Here is a 14,891-nt window from a genome sequence, read left to right as displayed (position 1 = left end):
TGGCTCAGTGGTAGAGTGCTTGCCTCTCATGCATGAAGCCCTGGGTTCAATTCCTCAGCACCACATAAACAGAAAAGGCCAAAGTGACTCTGTGGCTCAAGTGGTAGAGCGCTAGCCTTGAGCTGAAGAGCTGAGGGACAGTGCCCACACCCAGAATTCAAGCCCCATGACTGACCAAAAAGAAAAAAGTCGTCTATGGGAGGCCCATTATCAACAAAGATATGAATATTTTTAGTGCTAATTGTGCTTGTAATGTGTGAGAAGAGACAAGTTTAAGAATGGTATAAATTAGATTTTTGATGCCAGGAATGCTTATGATTTGTGACAGGTAAGGATTTTGAGTAATCAGGCAGGGTTAGATCTGTGGATTAAATCAAAGAGGATGTGCAGAGGTTTTACCTAGAGCAGTGAGGTGACTTTGGTCGCTAATAGCCCACTATTATTTGCTACTCAGGCTTTCATCTGAATAGGAGCAACATTGCATGTTTATACTCTTGGAGGTAAGAGACTGCCCAAAAAAAATCCTCAGAGGATATCTTCGACAACTGTCATTTTTAATAGGTAAAGATAGAATTCTGGGTAATCGAATCTACCTGGTTGAGTTTCGTAGTAACTCAGATTACATAGGAAATTGTACGATTTTTGAAAGAGTAGATTCCTCTGAGAAGCCATTTCTTAAGTATGAAATAATGTATTGTCATGTGTCTTGAGTAAAACAGCATTTATTCTAATCCTAATCAATAGCAGTGACTCCAAGGAAACAAACCATTTTTTTACAGATCATTTTTTATCATTAAGTTTTCAAGTCCTTTTTTTTTGTCAGAACCTGTCTGTCTTAAAGAATTATTTTGAAAAACATTAAAACATTGAGTAGTTACCAGTTCATTTTTGAAAGCTAATAGAAATACTGAAGGTAATGTTTAGGACCAATGCCTTCGAACTTAATAGTAATGCAGCTTGTAAATCAGTGACAAGAACTGGCAAACTGTGCTTGTTATTTAATTAGCTTTGAGTTGTATGTGGGTGAGTGTTTGCAATCTCAAACAAGAATTCCCAGCCTTGAGACAGCAGAAACAGGTAAGTCTCTGCTAACAAAGTTGATGCAGAAGTTATGATAAGAAAGAAAAAGCATCACAGTCTTTTTCCAGATACCAGCACCTTTAAGGACTAGGTAAACAGAGTATAATATTTTGGTTTTTTCTATTCCTGAACTCTACTAAATTCCTCTTTAAATGTGAAATTCCTTATCTGGAAAAGGTATAGGTTCTGTTTTATTATCTCTTGAAGATTCCCTTCAGCTCCTGATTTTAAGTTATGGTGGAAAAAGAGGTTAAGGTTGGTATAAGCAAGACAGGGAGGAGAAGAAGGGCACACACGGAGAATTCAGCTCTCCTGCACCTCAGGAGGAAGTTCCAGCTGCTCTCTATGTGGGTGAGATTAGCCTTTTATATTTTCACTACTTGTTTTTCTGACCTTAGCAACATCTGGAAATACTGTGCACTTGCTATATAGTTCAAGCACTGTTCAAGTGAAGCTGCAGCATGAACAACTCAAAATTCTCTGCTCCACCACATGCTACAGATGTAATACCTGGGAGATGGAAACAGAAAGCTAATGGATATGATAATTGAAACAAATGATGAGTGCTATATGCACAACATACTGGAATTTCTATTACTTTTTTCTAATTTTAGAGGGTAACAACAAAATACCATAGGATTATTGGGTAGTTTAGACAATAGAATTCTTTTTTTTTCTCAAATGCTGGCATAGTTCGTTCCTATGAGGACTTATTTCCTGACCTCACAAGTCAGATAGCACAGACAGAATAAGCTTTCTGTGAAGGGCACTAATGCCATCATGGAAGATCTGCCCCTGTAACCTCACCTAAACCTACTTATCTCCAAAGGTCCAGTCTCCAAATCACATCACTTTGGAGACTAAGGCTCCAAAATAAAAAGGGGAGAAGGAGGATGACAAAGTTCAATCTGTAGTAAATTTGTCATAGAAGCCTGAAGATGATTAGGCAAGTGCAATTTTTAGAATCCATTACAGTTGGACAGAAGAGAATTATTAGTTATATCTATAAGGTTGAAAGAGTTAGTCAAAGGAACCTTTTAAAATAGACAATCCTTGGGCTGGAAAGATGACTCAGTGGTAGAGTGCTTGCCTTGCATGCATGAGGCTCTGGGTTCCATTTCTCAGCACCACATAAGCAGAAAAAGCTGGAAGTGGCCCTGTGGCTCAAGTGGTAGAGTGCTAGCCTTGAGCTGAAGAGCTGAGGGACAGTGCCCAGGCCCAGAGTGAAGGCCTCACAACTGAGAAAATAAACAAATAAATAATAAAATAGATAATCCTGAAGTTGCCTGTAGATTTACTAGAAGCTTTTTTATATTTATCTGTTTATTTTTGGTGCTGGCAGTGGGGCTTGAACTTAGGGCCTTTTACACTCTTGTTTGACTTTAGAAGCTATTCTAATTGAAACTCACTATAGAAACCACTGCCTGATCCATTCATCTACTGAGGGGCATCTGGGTTCGTTCCATATCTTAGCTATGGTAAATAATGCTGCAATAAACACAGTTGTGCTGGTAGCTTTAGTATGGTCTTGTCTGTGATCATTTGGGTAAATGCCCAAAAGTGGGATTGCTGGGTCATAGGGGAGCTCTGTGAAGTCTTTTGAGGAACCTCCATACTACTTTCCAAAGTGGTAGAACAAGTTTACACTCCCACCAACAATGCAGTAGTGTTCCCTTCTGTCCACATCCCCTCCAATATTTGTTGTTGTTAGAGTTCTTGATTTTAGCCATGCTAACTGGAGTGAGGTGGTATCTCAATGTTGTTTTGATTTGCATTTCTTTTATGGCTAGGGAGGTTGAGCATTTCTTCATGTGTCTATTGGCCATCCTTCTTTCCTCTTCAGAGAAGTTTCTCTTTAAGTCTTTAGCCCACTTATTTATTGCACAGTTGTTTCTTTGAGTATTTGTTGTTGGAGGATTTAATTTTTTGAGTTCCAGGTATATTTTAGATATGAGACCCTTGTCCATTGTATGGCTAGTGAAGATCTTCTCCCAATCCGTGGACTTTCTATTGATCTTGCTAGCTATGTCCTTTGCCATGCAGAAGCTCTGCAATTTCATGCAATCCCATTTGTCCAACCTTTCTTTGATTTGTTGTGTTTCTGAGTCTCTTTTAAGAAAATTTGGGCCTGTGCCAAGGAGACCTAGGGTTTCTCCTATTCCATCCTGTAATGTTTTCAGAGTGTCTGCTTTGACTCCGAGGTCTTTGATCCATTTGGAGTTGATTCTGGTGCAGGGTGAATGGATCAAGAAAATGTGGTATATATACACAATGAAATTCTATGCCTCCATCAGAAAGAATGACATTGCCCCATTTGTTAGGAAAGACAGAAAAAATTATATTAAGTGAAGTAAGCCAAGCCCAAAGAAACATAGATCCCATGGTTTCCCTTATTTGCAATAACTAGTATATGTCTAAAACAAGCAGAAATGGTCAGATAAGTTGATGTTAGGGGAATGAACCCCAAGATAAGTATTCAAATGTTTTTTCTTGGTATTGTTTCTAACATTTATAAGATATTTCTTTGTTGCTTTGTATGTCCTCCCCCACGGTATAACCCCTGTTTTCACTGTATTTGATGTTGGTATAATTTGTGGAGGGGAAGGGAAAAAAATGGTTTAAATAGGGATACAGGTGAACCCATTGTAACAATGAGATGTACACGATGTTATGTCGAAAATGAACTTTACAACTTTGGCATGGGAGTGGGGTTGGGAGGAGTGGGGGGGGGGGGGGGGAATTAAAAACAAAACACTGCCTGTTTATGAATCACAATACAATCATCTAAAAAATCCTCAGTCTCCAGTGCCACTATCTGCTGAGTGGGTTGGAAAATAGTCTTGGACATTAAATATAGCAGAAATGCCCTCCCCTTCTGATATGTATACAGCATTGTTAGTGTGATATACACTGCTTCACCAAGGGCATGTGACTTGGAAGACACACTACCGTGACAGATAAAGGGATTGTCTGTCATCCCCATTGTCCTCATTTTTGTTTGGCAGCTACTCCATTGCTTTTCCCAGCTCCCTATCTCAGGAATCCTCCAGGGAGGAAGATAAGTCATACATGCAACTGTTGTGCTGAATGAATTCATAAACTTATTTGTTTGTTTGTTTTTTTGGGTCCAGTCGTGGGGCCTGAACTCTGGACCTGGGCGCTGTCCCTCAGCTCTTCAGCTCAAGGCTAGCACTCTACCACTTGAGCCACAGCGCCACTTCCGGCTTTTTTCTTTTTTCTTATGTGGTGCTGAGGAATCGAACCCAGGGCCTCAGGCATGCAAGGCAAGTGCTCTATCACTAAGCCACCTTCCCCACCCTGAATTCATAAACTAGAGAAAGGCTCAGAATCTCAGTGGGCTGAGTGGGTCGATGAGCAAGGGGAAGAAGGCCTAACAATACCAAATTTTGATTGAATCTGGAATCTAAACTGATTTCTTTAATTCCACAAGCACCATTACTATTAATGACATGATTTCCCTATTGGCAGACAACTTTGTAAAGTTGCATTTGTAAAACAAAGTAAATTCATTTCTCAATTATGTTGGTAGCATTTCATTAAAATCAATGCATAACCAACACTGGCAAAATATGTGTGATTATATATAGAGAAATGTGGGTTCCAGGTTCAGATATTGAGGGGGATTTTTGTTTTTGTATTCCCAGTGTCATGAAAGTTATTGAGACATTTGAGGAATTGATAGAGCACCTAGTGACTCCTCTTATGTTGGGCAATTTTTGGAAAAGTTTCATGAATAGCAATGGGCATGTCTCTTTGCCATTGGTGGCTTAATCCCTTCCCTGAGCTCCAGCCACCATATTGGAGCAGGAAGATGAGAACTATACCATATTCTCCATGTGGTAGAACAGTGAACTGGAAGGAACCTATGCCCTGAGGACTTTATGGAGCTAGGCTGTCCTGCCAGTCCTTAGCTTCCGAGCTTTCCCATGGGAACAATTCCCACTTTGCTAAGCCAATGTTATTTTGGGCTTCTATTTCTTGGAACTAAGACTATCTAAAGCAATGTAGAGAACAATCCGTAAAAATAAGCATTTCAAATTATTCGTTAAAGATGAGCATTGTAGCTGATATATTGTGGGATTGAGGCATGAAGACTACATAGAAAATATTAGATTATTATCATGTTGCCTCTAAATTCTGAGTGGATGCCACAGCAGTAGCCTATGGTTACAATAAGGTCACTAATGACAAATGGGTGATTGCGGCCAGCTACATCTTTATGAAAAACTACAAGGCGCAATGTAGGGCTCCTGTGTGCATTTGGGGTGGAGAAAGCCTTTATTTTAATGATAGGTAAGATCAACAAGGCACAACATGGATGGTAAATAAATATAACATTATCACTTGTTTAATAAAAACGGGAGTTGAGAAAGTGAAATCATTTTCTTTCACACAGCTGTTGATGGTTAGTTTGGAAAGGAAGTGTCACAGGGAAGGCTTTTGTTTTGTTTTGTCATGGGGCCTGAACTCTAGCTTGGGCACTGTTCCTCAGCTCTTCAGCTCAAGGCTAGCACTCTACCACTGAAGCACAGGGCCACTTCTGGCTTTTTCTGCTTATGTGGTGCTGAGGAATCGAACCCAGGGCCTCAGGCATGCAAGGCAAGTACTCTACCACTGAGCCACCTTCCCAGCCCAAATGGGTATGTTTTATTTGATGTTTGTCCCAGTGTGGGGCACCTTGCCTAGTCTGTTCAATAGATGCTGCTAAAAATTCATTTCTGTCTACTAAGAGCTGTGTGGTCAGTGTGCTTGAGCAAGCTATGTGTTGTCTGTTTCCTAGTTCTGAGTGGCCTTTGGAAGCTTGAGCAGAGAATGATACACTCAGACAAAGAAGCAGACCTGCCAGACAAGGACAGGAAGTTTTCTACTGCAACCAATCCAGAAAATGGTATGTGTCACCAGGCTTCCTTTCCTAGTCCAGAAAGGCCTTATAATTTCACTCTAGATTGTGCTCAAACGCACAGAGCAAAACCTAAATGATTTACTGGGATCCCTTCAAAGGGCTTGTTCTGCAGCTTTTGATTTCCACAATATAGCTACTAGTGATAGTTTTGAAAGCAATTTTCTTTTTTAATTATATTTTTTAAATCTTTAAGTAGTTATCCAAAGGAGTTGCCATTCAACAAAGCCATTTATAAATACATCTTAATGAAGGCAGTTTTCAAGGCAGAAAGGAAAGAAATTTGACATGGTAGATTCACATTCCTCCCCATACCATGTTTCATATAAAACTTGTTCATATTCAAGTTATCACTACAAAATAAAATTTTTATTTGCTAAAATCTATTTAGCCCTTTTACTCAGAATACTGAAATTTGTGTTAAAAATATGTAAACTGGACACTGATGGCTCAGGCCTGTAATCTTAGATACACAAGGGGCTTACATCTGAGGATCACACTGCAAAGCAAGTCCAGGCAGGAAAGTCTGTGAGACTTTTAATTCCAAATAACCACCAGAAAACCAGAGTGGAGCTGTGGCTCCAGAGACAGTGCCTAGTTCCTGAGTACAAGCCCAATGACCAACAAAACAACAACAAAAGTTTTCAATAAGGACTTCCAAAAAGGGATGAACCATAGGCTGGTAAGACAAAGGAGAGGAAAGCAATCCTCTTATTCTCATCATATCTTACATCTGTATATTTTCATCTATTTTGTATAATGCTAGCCAGATCTCTATAAGAAAACAAGCATCCTTGCATTTCCCACAAGGAAATATCTTCAGATAGTCACATGGCTTTCTGAAATTCTTAACATCAGTAATGGAGCCAGCTTGAAGCCAGAGTTTTAGCCTGAAATCCAGTGTCATTTCCATTCATCATGAGACCCTCTGGCATGCTCAGCAATCTGAGCTGCCTTTCATACTCACACTTGACTTTCTTGCTAACCCACACCTACCAACTGTTCTTTGCTCTTTTCTCCTTTTAGGCCTGTCCAGTATCCTCAGGCTTCTGCTGCAAGAGCTGAGTCTCTTCTACAGTCGTGATGTGAATGGATTATGTCTCTTGTATGATCTCCTCCACTCCCCGTGGCTGCAGGCTCTGCTTAAGGTGAGCACTCCAGCTTAGAAGCTGGCTTGCTATGATGGTCAAAAAAACCAAAACTATCTAATTCTATTAAACTGTTGTAACAATATACCACAAAGTGAGTGGCTTATAGTCAACAGGCATTTATCTCTCAGAGATCTGGACGCTGGGCAGTGCAGGTCAAGGTGCTGGCAGATGTGGTGTCTGGTTTCCGTATTCTTAAGAGGTGGTCTTTTCCTGTGACCTCACATGGTAGAAAGGACTAGGAACTCTTTCCCTCTCAGGTGTTTATAAGTACTAATTCAATTCCTTTTAGCTGACATAATCCTCTCCCAAAGTCCTTACCTCCTAATACGTCAATGAATGGTGAGGATGTGTGTGTGTGTGTGTGTGTGTGTGTGTGTGTGTGTGTGTGTGTGTGTGTGTGTGTGTGTGTGTGTGTGTGTGTGTGTGTGTGTCGTGAGGACCAAACTCTGGGCCTGGGCACTGTCCCTTAGCTCTTCAGCTCAAGGCTAATGCCCTACCACTTGAGCCACAGCACCACTTCCGGCTTTTTTCTGCTTATCTGGTGCTGAGGAATGGAACCCAGGACCTCATGCATGCAAGACAAGTACTCTACCACTGAATCAACTTCCTAGCCCCGAGACGGTGAGGATTTTAATATATGAATTTAGTGGGGATAAATATTGAAACCATAGGAGTTACCCATTGGTGTCACTTGTCCCTTGGCAAGAAATTTCAACATTGAAAAAAATTCTGAGAAGACAATCCTCAGAAAAGAGTTTTGCACAGCTCTTAGCTTAAGGAAGAATTCACTTAGGTGGAAAAGAGCAACCTTTCCTTCCTTTTTTGCCTTCAGTTCTTTGTTTCCAGGGATAACAAAGCAGCTACAGGAGTGGCCACTAGCAGCCCCTTATTAGCTGTGTACAACCTTTTGTCCTTGAAGCCAATTCTGGACAAATAAAAATGCTTTTAAAAACTCATTTCTTGTAAAAATTAATAAAGTGCATCTGTAGTTCTGTTTGGACATTGTAACATTTTCTTACCCTAGTGGTTTCTTCTTTTTAAATCTGGTTACAATTTCACACACTTCTACTATAATTGTGTTCTGAACAAATAGAATTAAGAAAGATCCTTTTACATAGCTATGTATAGAAGAGGTTAAGTACTTGGAGGGATCCCTACTTTATAACAACCCACTTCCATGAGAACTAGTTTGATCCTGTTAACAGCCACCCAAGATTGGAAGCATCTCCTCCATCATCTGAGCCTTAAAATAACTGTAGCCCTGGACCATGGCTTGAGCAGAATCTTAGGAGATTAAGCCCTTCGTCCCTTTGAGAACATTAACTCCATTCTTGCCTTTTGGCAGATTTATGACTGCCTCCAGGAATTTAAAGAAAAGAAACTAGTTCCTGCCACACCCTATGCCCAGAAGTTATCTCATGAGGTAAGTGATTTTACTCCACAGACTGGTGGATCTTTCACTAATTCCTTGTTATCTCTCCTATTTAAATGACTGGAAGCTCTGTTGGAAGATTTGATGATTATGTATCATCTCTCTTTCCCCGCTTTTTTTTGTAGTACTGCAGATGGAACCCAAAGCCTTGTGCATGTTAGACAGTGCTCTACCACTAAGGTACATCCCCAGCCCAATTATGTGTCTCAGTAAAGGTTTTTAATTGAATTTTAAGGAGGAAAAATTATCTGGCTATAATCCAAAATTAAAATACTTCCCTAAACACATACACATTTTTTGCATATTCCCATTTTTCTCTACCTTTTAGGCTCAATTGACCCTCTGTAGGCAAGAGAATGTTATAGTAATTTTTCTTTCATTTAGATATCTAGCCTGGACTCTATATTAGTGTCAAACTACCTCTCTACCTCAATCTATTTGAATGTTTAATCAATACCCCAATCCTAGCTACTGTTGCCTCTCCAATCTGCATCTCTTGAAGCCATTTATATTTCATTTCATAACATTAACTCTATCTCATTTCATAACTCTATCTCATTTCATGCAGTGCCCAAAGGGGTCACCTTTGACTCTTTCTTTGATACCTCACACCCAGTTTGATGGCAAATCCTGTCAGCTCTATTTTCAAATGCATCCAGAATCCCACCTCCCCTATCATCTCATACTCAGGTCATTGCAATATAGCCTCCAACTTGGTCTCCTGGGTCTACCCTTGTCTCTTCTAGTCTATTCGCAACAAAGCAGCCAGAGATCCTCTTAAAAACAAGTCAAATTATGTTGCTTCTCTGCTCAAATCCTTCTGATGACTTCCCACCTCTGAGAAAACACTGAAGTTCTTATATAGGCAAATATGGCGGCTACTTGTTCTGCCTACTTGCCCTGCAGCAGCCACATTGGTCCCTTGTGGTGGTTTGAATTCACAGACAATCTCCTGCTGCAGGCCCTTTGCGTTTGCCACTCCGTGTCAGCTATGCCCTTGCTCATGTATGCATATGATTTATTCCACTCAAAGGTCATGTCCTCAGTGAGGCTTTCCTTGGTCACCCATCTAAAATTGCATTTCTGGGGCTGGGAATGAGGCTCGTGCCTAGCTTGCATGAAGCCCTGAGTTTGATTCCTAGTACCACATGAACAGTAAAGGCTCAAAGTGGAAGAGTGCTAACCTTGAGCAAAAGAAGCCTAGGGACAGTGCCCAGGCCCTGAGTTCAAGCCCCAGACTTGTAAAAGTTAAAAACAAATAAATAAATAAATTTGCATTTTTCTCCTGGCATATCCTAGCCAACTTCACTGGTTTAATTTTCTTTCTAATCCTTTGAATACCAAACAAAATTGTTCATTTACATATTTTAATCTTGTCTTTGTTTCCTCTGAATGCCAATTTTTGTCTCTTTACTGCTATTTCTGAACCACTTAACATTTTTGTGTACCCAGAACACAAAAAGTGTTCAGTAGGGCTGGCAATGTGACCTAGTGGTAGACAGCTTGCTAGCATGCATGAAGCCCTGGGTTCGGTTCCTCAGTACCATATGAACAGAAAATGCCAGAAGTGGCGCTGTGTCTCAAGAGGTAGAGTGTTAGTCTTGAGCTAAAGAAGCTCAGGGACAGTGCCCAGGCCCTGAGTTCAAGCCCCTGGACTGGGAAGAAAAAAGTGTTCAGTAAATATTTGTTTAATTGGATGAATAAATGTGATCTATTTATTATTACCTAGATCATGAAAAATTCAAAACAAGAAAGAGGAAAAAACTATACACTTAATTCCAGTAATCAACAATTCAAATCATTCTCACTTGTCCACAGATAAACACACATGTGCTATTTTATTTATTTTTGTATGTTTGTGTGTATGTGTGTGTATATGTGTGTGTGCATGCGTGTGTGTGCGTGTGCGTGTGCGGGTACTGGAGCTTAGACTTTGGACTTCGCCCACTCAGCTTTTTGGCTCACAGCAGGCATACTCCCACTTAAGCAATACCCCCAGTTCACACATGTGATATTTTATTCAGGTCTAGTCCTAGTGGGGGGGGGGGGGGAGGTAAACCTTTGTAAACTGCTTGTTCTCACACATGTAATGATGCTTGACTTCTGAGGATTCATGGGTACACATCTTGAAAGACTTTATGTCCTCTGAAGGCAGGTCTACATTTAAAGCATAGCAAAGAGATCAGGACTTATTCTATCACTTTTATATTGCAGTAAACATTAATATTGTTATCAAATAATATATCCTGAAATAGAAATTCTTATTCCCATTTTGTGTTTGGAGGTAGAGCATCCCATAGAATGGGATGTGAATCCCCTCCCCTTTACTTGAAACCCAGTGTTATTTGCTCATAAGAGTTGACTTTAATGAACAGTTACTTCAGTGCCATCAAAGGAAATGGGTCTTGGTTCACATGCTATCAGAAAATTGTGCCAGGGTTGGGCACTGGGGTTTAGATTAACCTTCAGTCTTAGATTCTACTTGCTATCGTAAAGTTTAATGTCATGTTAGCCTGTCTGCTATTTAGCCAGGGTGAGGTTGACTGGGCAAAAAAGACTTTTTTGATTAGCCTATATTGGTTGTCTGAAGGGGTTTCACTGTGATGTTTTCACACATGCATACAATGTGTGACCTTTATCAAATTCACCCTCTCTATCACTTTACCTCATTCCATCTGCCCTTCTATTAAAACAATTTCAACAGACTTCATTTGTCCTTTTTTTGTATATGCTTATAAAGTACTTTTACCATGTTCACTCACCTTAACTTTATTTGTTTTCCTCCTGTCTACTCACTAGAACAGAACCTGTTTTACATTCCTGTCATTCATTTTTAAGTGTACATTAATTGTACAAAGGGTTTTTACCGTGATATTTCACACATGCATACAGAAACAAAGATCTTGAATTAAAATTGTATTATATTTGCTTGTCCATGAATCAGGTTGTGGAGCTGTTATGTGAAGCCCCTCAAAGCCCTGAGATCCAAGAGCTGAGACAAATTCTCCAGGCCCCACACTACAAGGCAAGTTCTTGGTGACATAGACAAGAAATGTCCGTCAGGCACTTCCTAGTCAGAGTTGGGAAGAATGAGTATATGTGAGAGAAAATGTGCTTTCTGAACAGATGCTTTATCACTGTACACAGGTGACCAACAGATGATATTTGAAACCATGGGTTTCCCATGTGACTGGCTCAATGCTATCAACCATGGAGCCAAGTTTACCGAATTTATGGGGAAGCATCTAGAATTTTTCATTGTGCCTAGCTTCCAGCACAAATTCTAGGGACCATCAGGTCAGTTAAAAGAGAAGTGATTTCTATAATTTCTTTCCAACTGGGGAATACTTTGAATTTTAGATCCAGTGTGAAAAGGCATTTGGAATACACAGTGTGACGATTAACTCCTGTGAGGTGCTGTGTGAATGACATTTCATTGCACAGTAGACTTACCAACTACAGAGCCATATTAAGTCTTCCTGTAACCTTCCTATGAAGTACTTTTACCATATTCACCCTCCTTCATACTCTCCATTTCCAAACTCAGAGCTTGGAAGCAAAAGCCAGCCTGAGCTACATAGTGAGACCCAGTCACAAAAACAAACAAAATACCATCCAAACCTCCAAACAAACAAAAACAACCTCATAGGGGTTAATTCATCAACAAATTAGAACTCTAAGAGAAGGGCTCCATTTGGAAGAGTAGAATTGATGGGCCATGGATCGCTATTCTTTGAGTTCCAATTGAATCCTGTACAGCACTCTCAGGCAGGGCTGTAGAATGAGCCTGAGATTGGTAAAAAGGGTTTTGATGTCTTGGATTGAGTGTTGAGTTACCATCTTCTATGCATATTTCCCATGTTCCCATGTGTGACTTTTTCTTCCCTGTTCCCAGGCCTTGCTCAGTGCCCATGACACAGTAGCTCAGAAAGACTTTGAACCCCTTCTTCCCCCACTGCCAGAAAATATCCCAGAGAGCGAGGAGGCAATGAAGATTGTGTGCTTGGTGAAAAACCAACAGCCTCTGGTAAGGAAATAATTTTGTCTTTTATTTTACTTTATTTTATTTTATTTATTTATTTATTTGTTGGTTTTGGGTTTGAACTCAGGACCTGGGCGCTGTCCCTGAGCTTTTTTTTTTTTTTTTCTTTTTGCCAGTTCTGGGGCTTAAACTCAGTGCCTGGGAACTGCCTCTGAGCTTCTTTTGCTCAAGCCTAGCAGTTTACTACTTGAGCCTGAGTGCCATTTCCCACTCTTTTTGTTTACTGAGGAATTGAAACTAGGGCTTCATGCATCTTAAGCAAGTACTGTACCACTAAGCCATGTTCCCAGCCCTGTCCCTGAGCTTTTATGCTAAAGGCTAGTGCTCTAGCACTTGATCCACAGCTCCACTTCTGGTTTTCTGGTGATTAACTGGAGATAAAAGTCTCACACACTTTGCTGCCTAATCCTCAGATCTCAGCCTTCTGAATAGCTAGAATTACAGGTATGAACCACCAGCACTGAGCTATATTTTGTGTTTTTGTTTAGAATTATACAGGGGCTAATTAGGAGCTAAATTATATCTATTAATAACTTGGGCTCTGTGTGTGTGTGTGTGTGTGTGTGTGTGTGTGTGTGTGTGTGTGTGTGTGTGTGTGTGTGTGTGTGTGTGTGTGTGTGTGTGTGTGTGTGTGTGTGTGTGTGTGTGTGTGTGTGTGTGTCCTGGGACTTGAACTCAGGGATTGGCTGATGTCTCTGAACTTTTTGTGCTTAAGGCTAGCATTCTACCATTTGAGCCACAACTCTACTTCCAACTTTCTTGGAGCTTAATTAGAGAGAAGAGTCTCATAGACTTTTCTGCTCTAAGAGACTTTTAACTGCAGCCCTCAGATCTCAGGCTCCTGAGTAGCTATACAGGCGTGAACTACCAGCACCCTGCTTTGGACAGTATTCCTATCTATGGTCACACATAGTGATAATACAGTAATGGTACAGTAAACTATGATTTTTGCCTGTGGTTTCAAACCAGTGTATAGTTTAATATTTTTGCTATAGAAACATTTCTGCTTAGTGCTTTTCTTTTTTGAAAAACATGACAAAAATTATTGTCTGGGAAATCAGATACATTTTTATTTTATTATTTGGCTGCTGATATATTCATATATTAATTCCAATGTATTTGCTTCATTTCTCTTCCTCTACTAATAGGAAGCTAAGTAAGCCACTGATTTGGTTTTCTAAGAATAGACCTTGTAATTACATTGTAATCATGGGAGCTTGCTTTATCTTTAGAAGAATCTAAATATTTATCCATGTGGTTGTATGGAGACCTCAAAGAGCCAAAGTCAAAACCTTTCCTTTTTAATGTTATGTGGACAGACTACAGGGCACTATGTGGCTTCTCTCTCCTTGGTTGGTATACCTATCCCTGTCTGAAAGATCAGATATGTCTTGATTGAGAGAAACCTCCAGAAACATAGTCAGGTGAAAGAAAAACCCCATTGTGTTCTTTCTCCAGGGAGCTACCATCAAACGCCATGAAATGACAGGAGACATCCTGGTGGCCAGGGTCATCCATGGAGGGCTGGTGGAGAGGAGTGGTAAGCTGGAACAACACAGTGCAAGTGTAATCAGAAGATGCTCAGTTGTGTGGTCTTCTTTCCGAAGAACCCCTTCTCTGACCTAGGGCAGGGCTTTTGCTTGATTAAAGCAGTAAAGAAAGTAGGACACATATTCCAGGGAAATTTTGCTCCCTTCCTTCATTTAGACTCTCCCATTTTGGTACCATATTAACTTTCAACATTCTCATGGCAAGCTACAAGGTAAATCTTACTGTATTATGTTACAGATGAGGAACCCAAGACTCACAAATCAAGATTCAAGGACCTGATTCTATGTTCCTAGCCTTTTGACCTTTTGGCTTTCTGAAAGGCATAATTCCCCATCTTGAAATGTCATTTGCTTGCTCTTTCCACCAGTTAAGCAAACTTTCCTCCTTTTACTGCAATGCTTCTGAAATGAGTGCTTCTATACCTCCACCTCATGTCCTTGCTACCCCCAACCCCCTGCAACTTGCACATGGCCAATAACCCCATAACCCTTTCAGCAAATATTAATGAATTCCTAATTGCCAAGTGTCTTGGCCTTCCTTCACTGTTAGGTTCATTTTGAGTTCTCAACCACATTGAATGCTGGTGACACCTTCCATGATGTTTTCATCACCCTTAGTTTCTGTTCAAGACACTACTCTGCTTCTCAGGTCACCTCTCCGGCACCTCCTGTATCTTACTTCTTATTTTTTTAAGACTTCATCACTTTTATATGC

The 14,891-nt window shown here is 40.3% G+C and overlaps 1 protein-coding gene across 1 annotated transcript in view; it reads left to right on the top strand.

The window, feature by feature from the left end:
* Positions 1 to 5,913: 5,913 nt before the first annotated feature.
* The window catches only part of Mpp4 (MAGUK p55 scaffold protein 4), a 36,152-nt gene continuing 27,174 nt past the window's right edge, over positions 5,914 to 14,891 (top strand). Inside the window, exons 1-6 of the mRNA XM_069995853.1 lie at positions 5,914 to 5,989; positions 7,028 to 7,149; positions 8,498 to 8,575; positions 11,529 to 11,609; positions 12,480 to 12,611; positions 14,085 to 14,166. Of these exons, the coding sequence (XP_069851954.1) occupies positions 5,914 to 5,989; positions 7,028 to 7,149; positions 8,498 to 8,575; positions 11,529 to 11,609; positions 12,480 to 12,611; positions 14,085 to 14,166 (571 nt within the window). The remainder of the gene's footprint in view (positions 5,990 to 7,027; positions 7,150 to 8,497; positions 8,576 to 11,528; positions 11,610 to 12,479; positions 12,612 to 14,084; positions 14,167 to 14,891) is intronic.

The sequence above is a fragment of the Dipodomys merriami genome, unplaced genomic scaffold (genome assembly GCF_024711535.1).
Source record: "Dipodomys merriami isolate MVZ:Mamm:240054 unplaced genomic scaffold, mDipMer1.0.p SCAF_49, whole genome shotgun sequence".
Taxonomy (NCBI): Eukaryota; Metazoa; Chordata; class Mammalia; order Rodentia; family Heteromyidae; genus Dipodomys; species Dipodomys merriami.
Note: the sequence above shows the minus strand (reverse complement) of the source record. Positions and strands in the feature narration are given on the sequence as shown.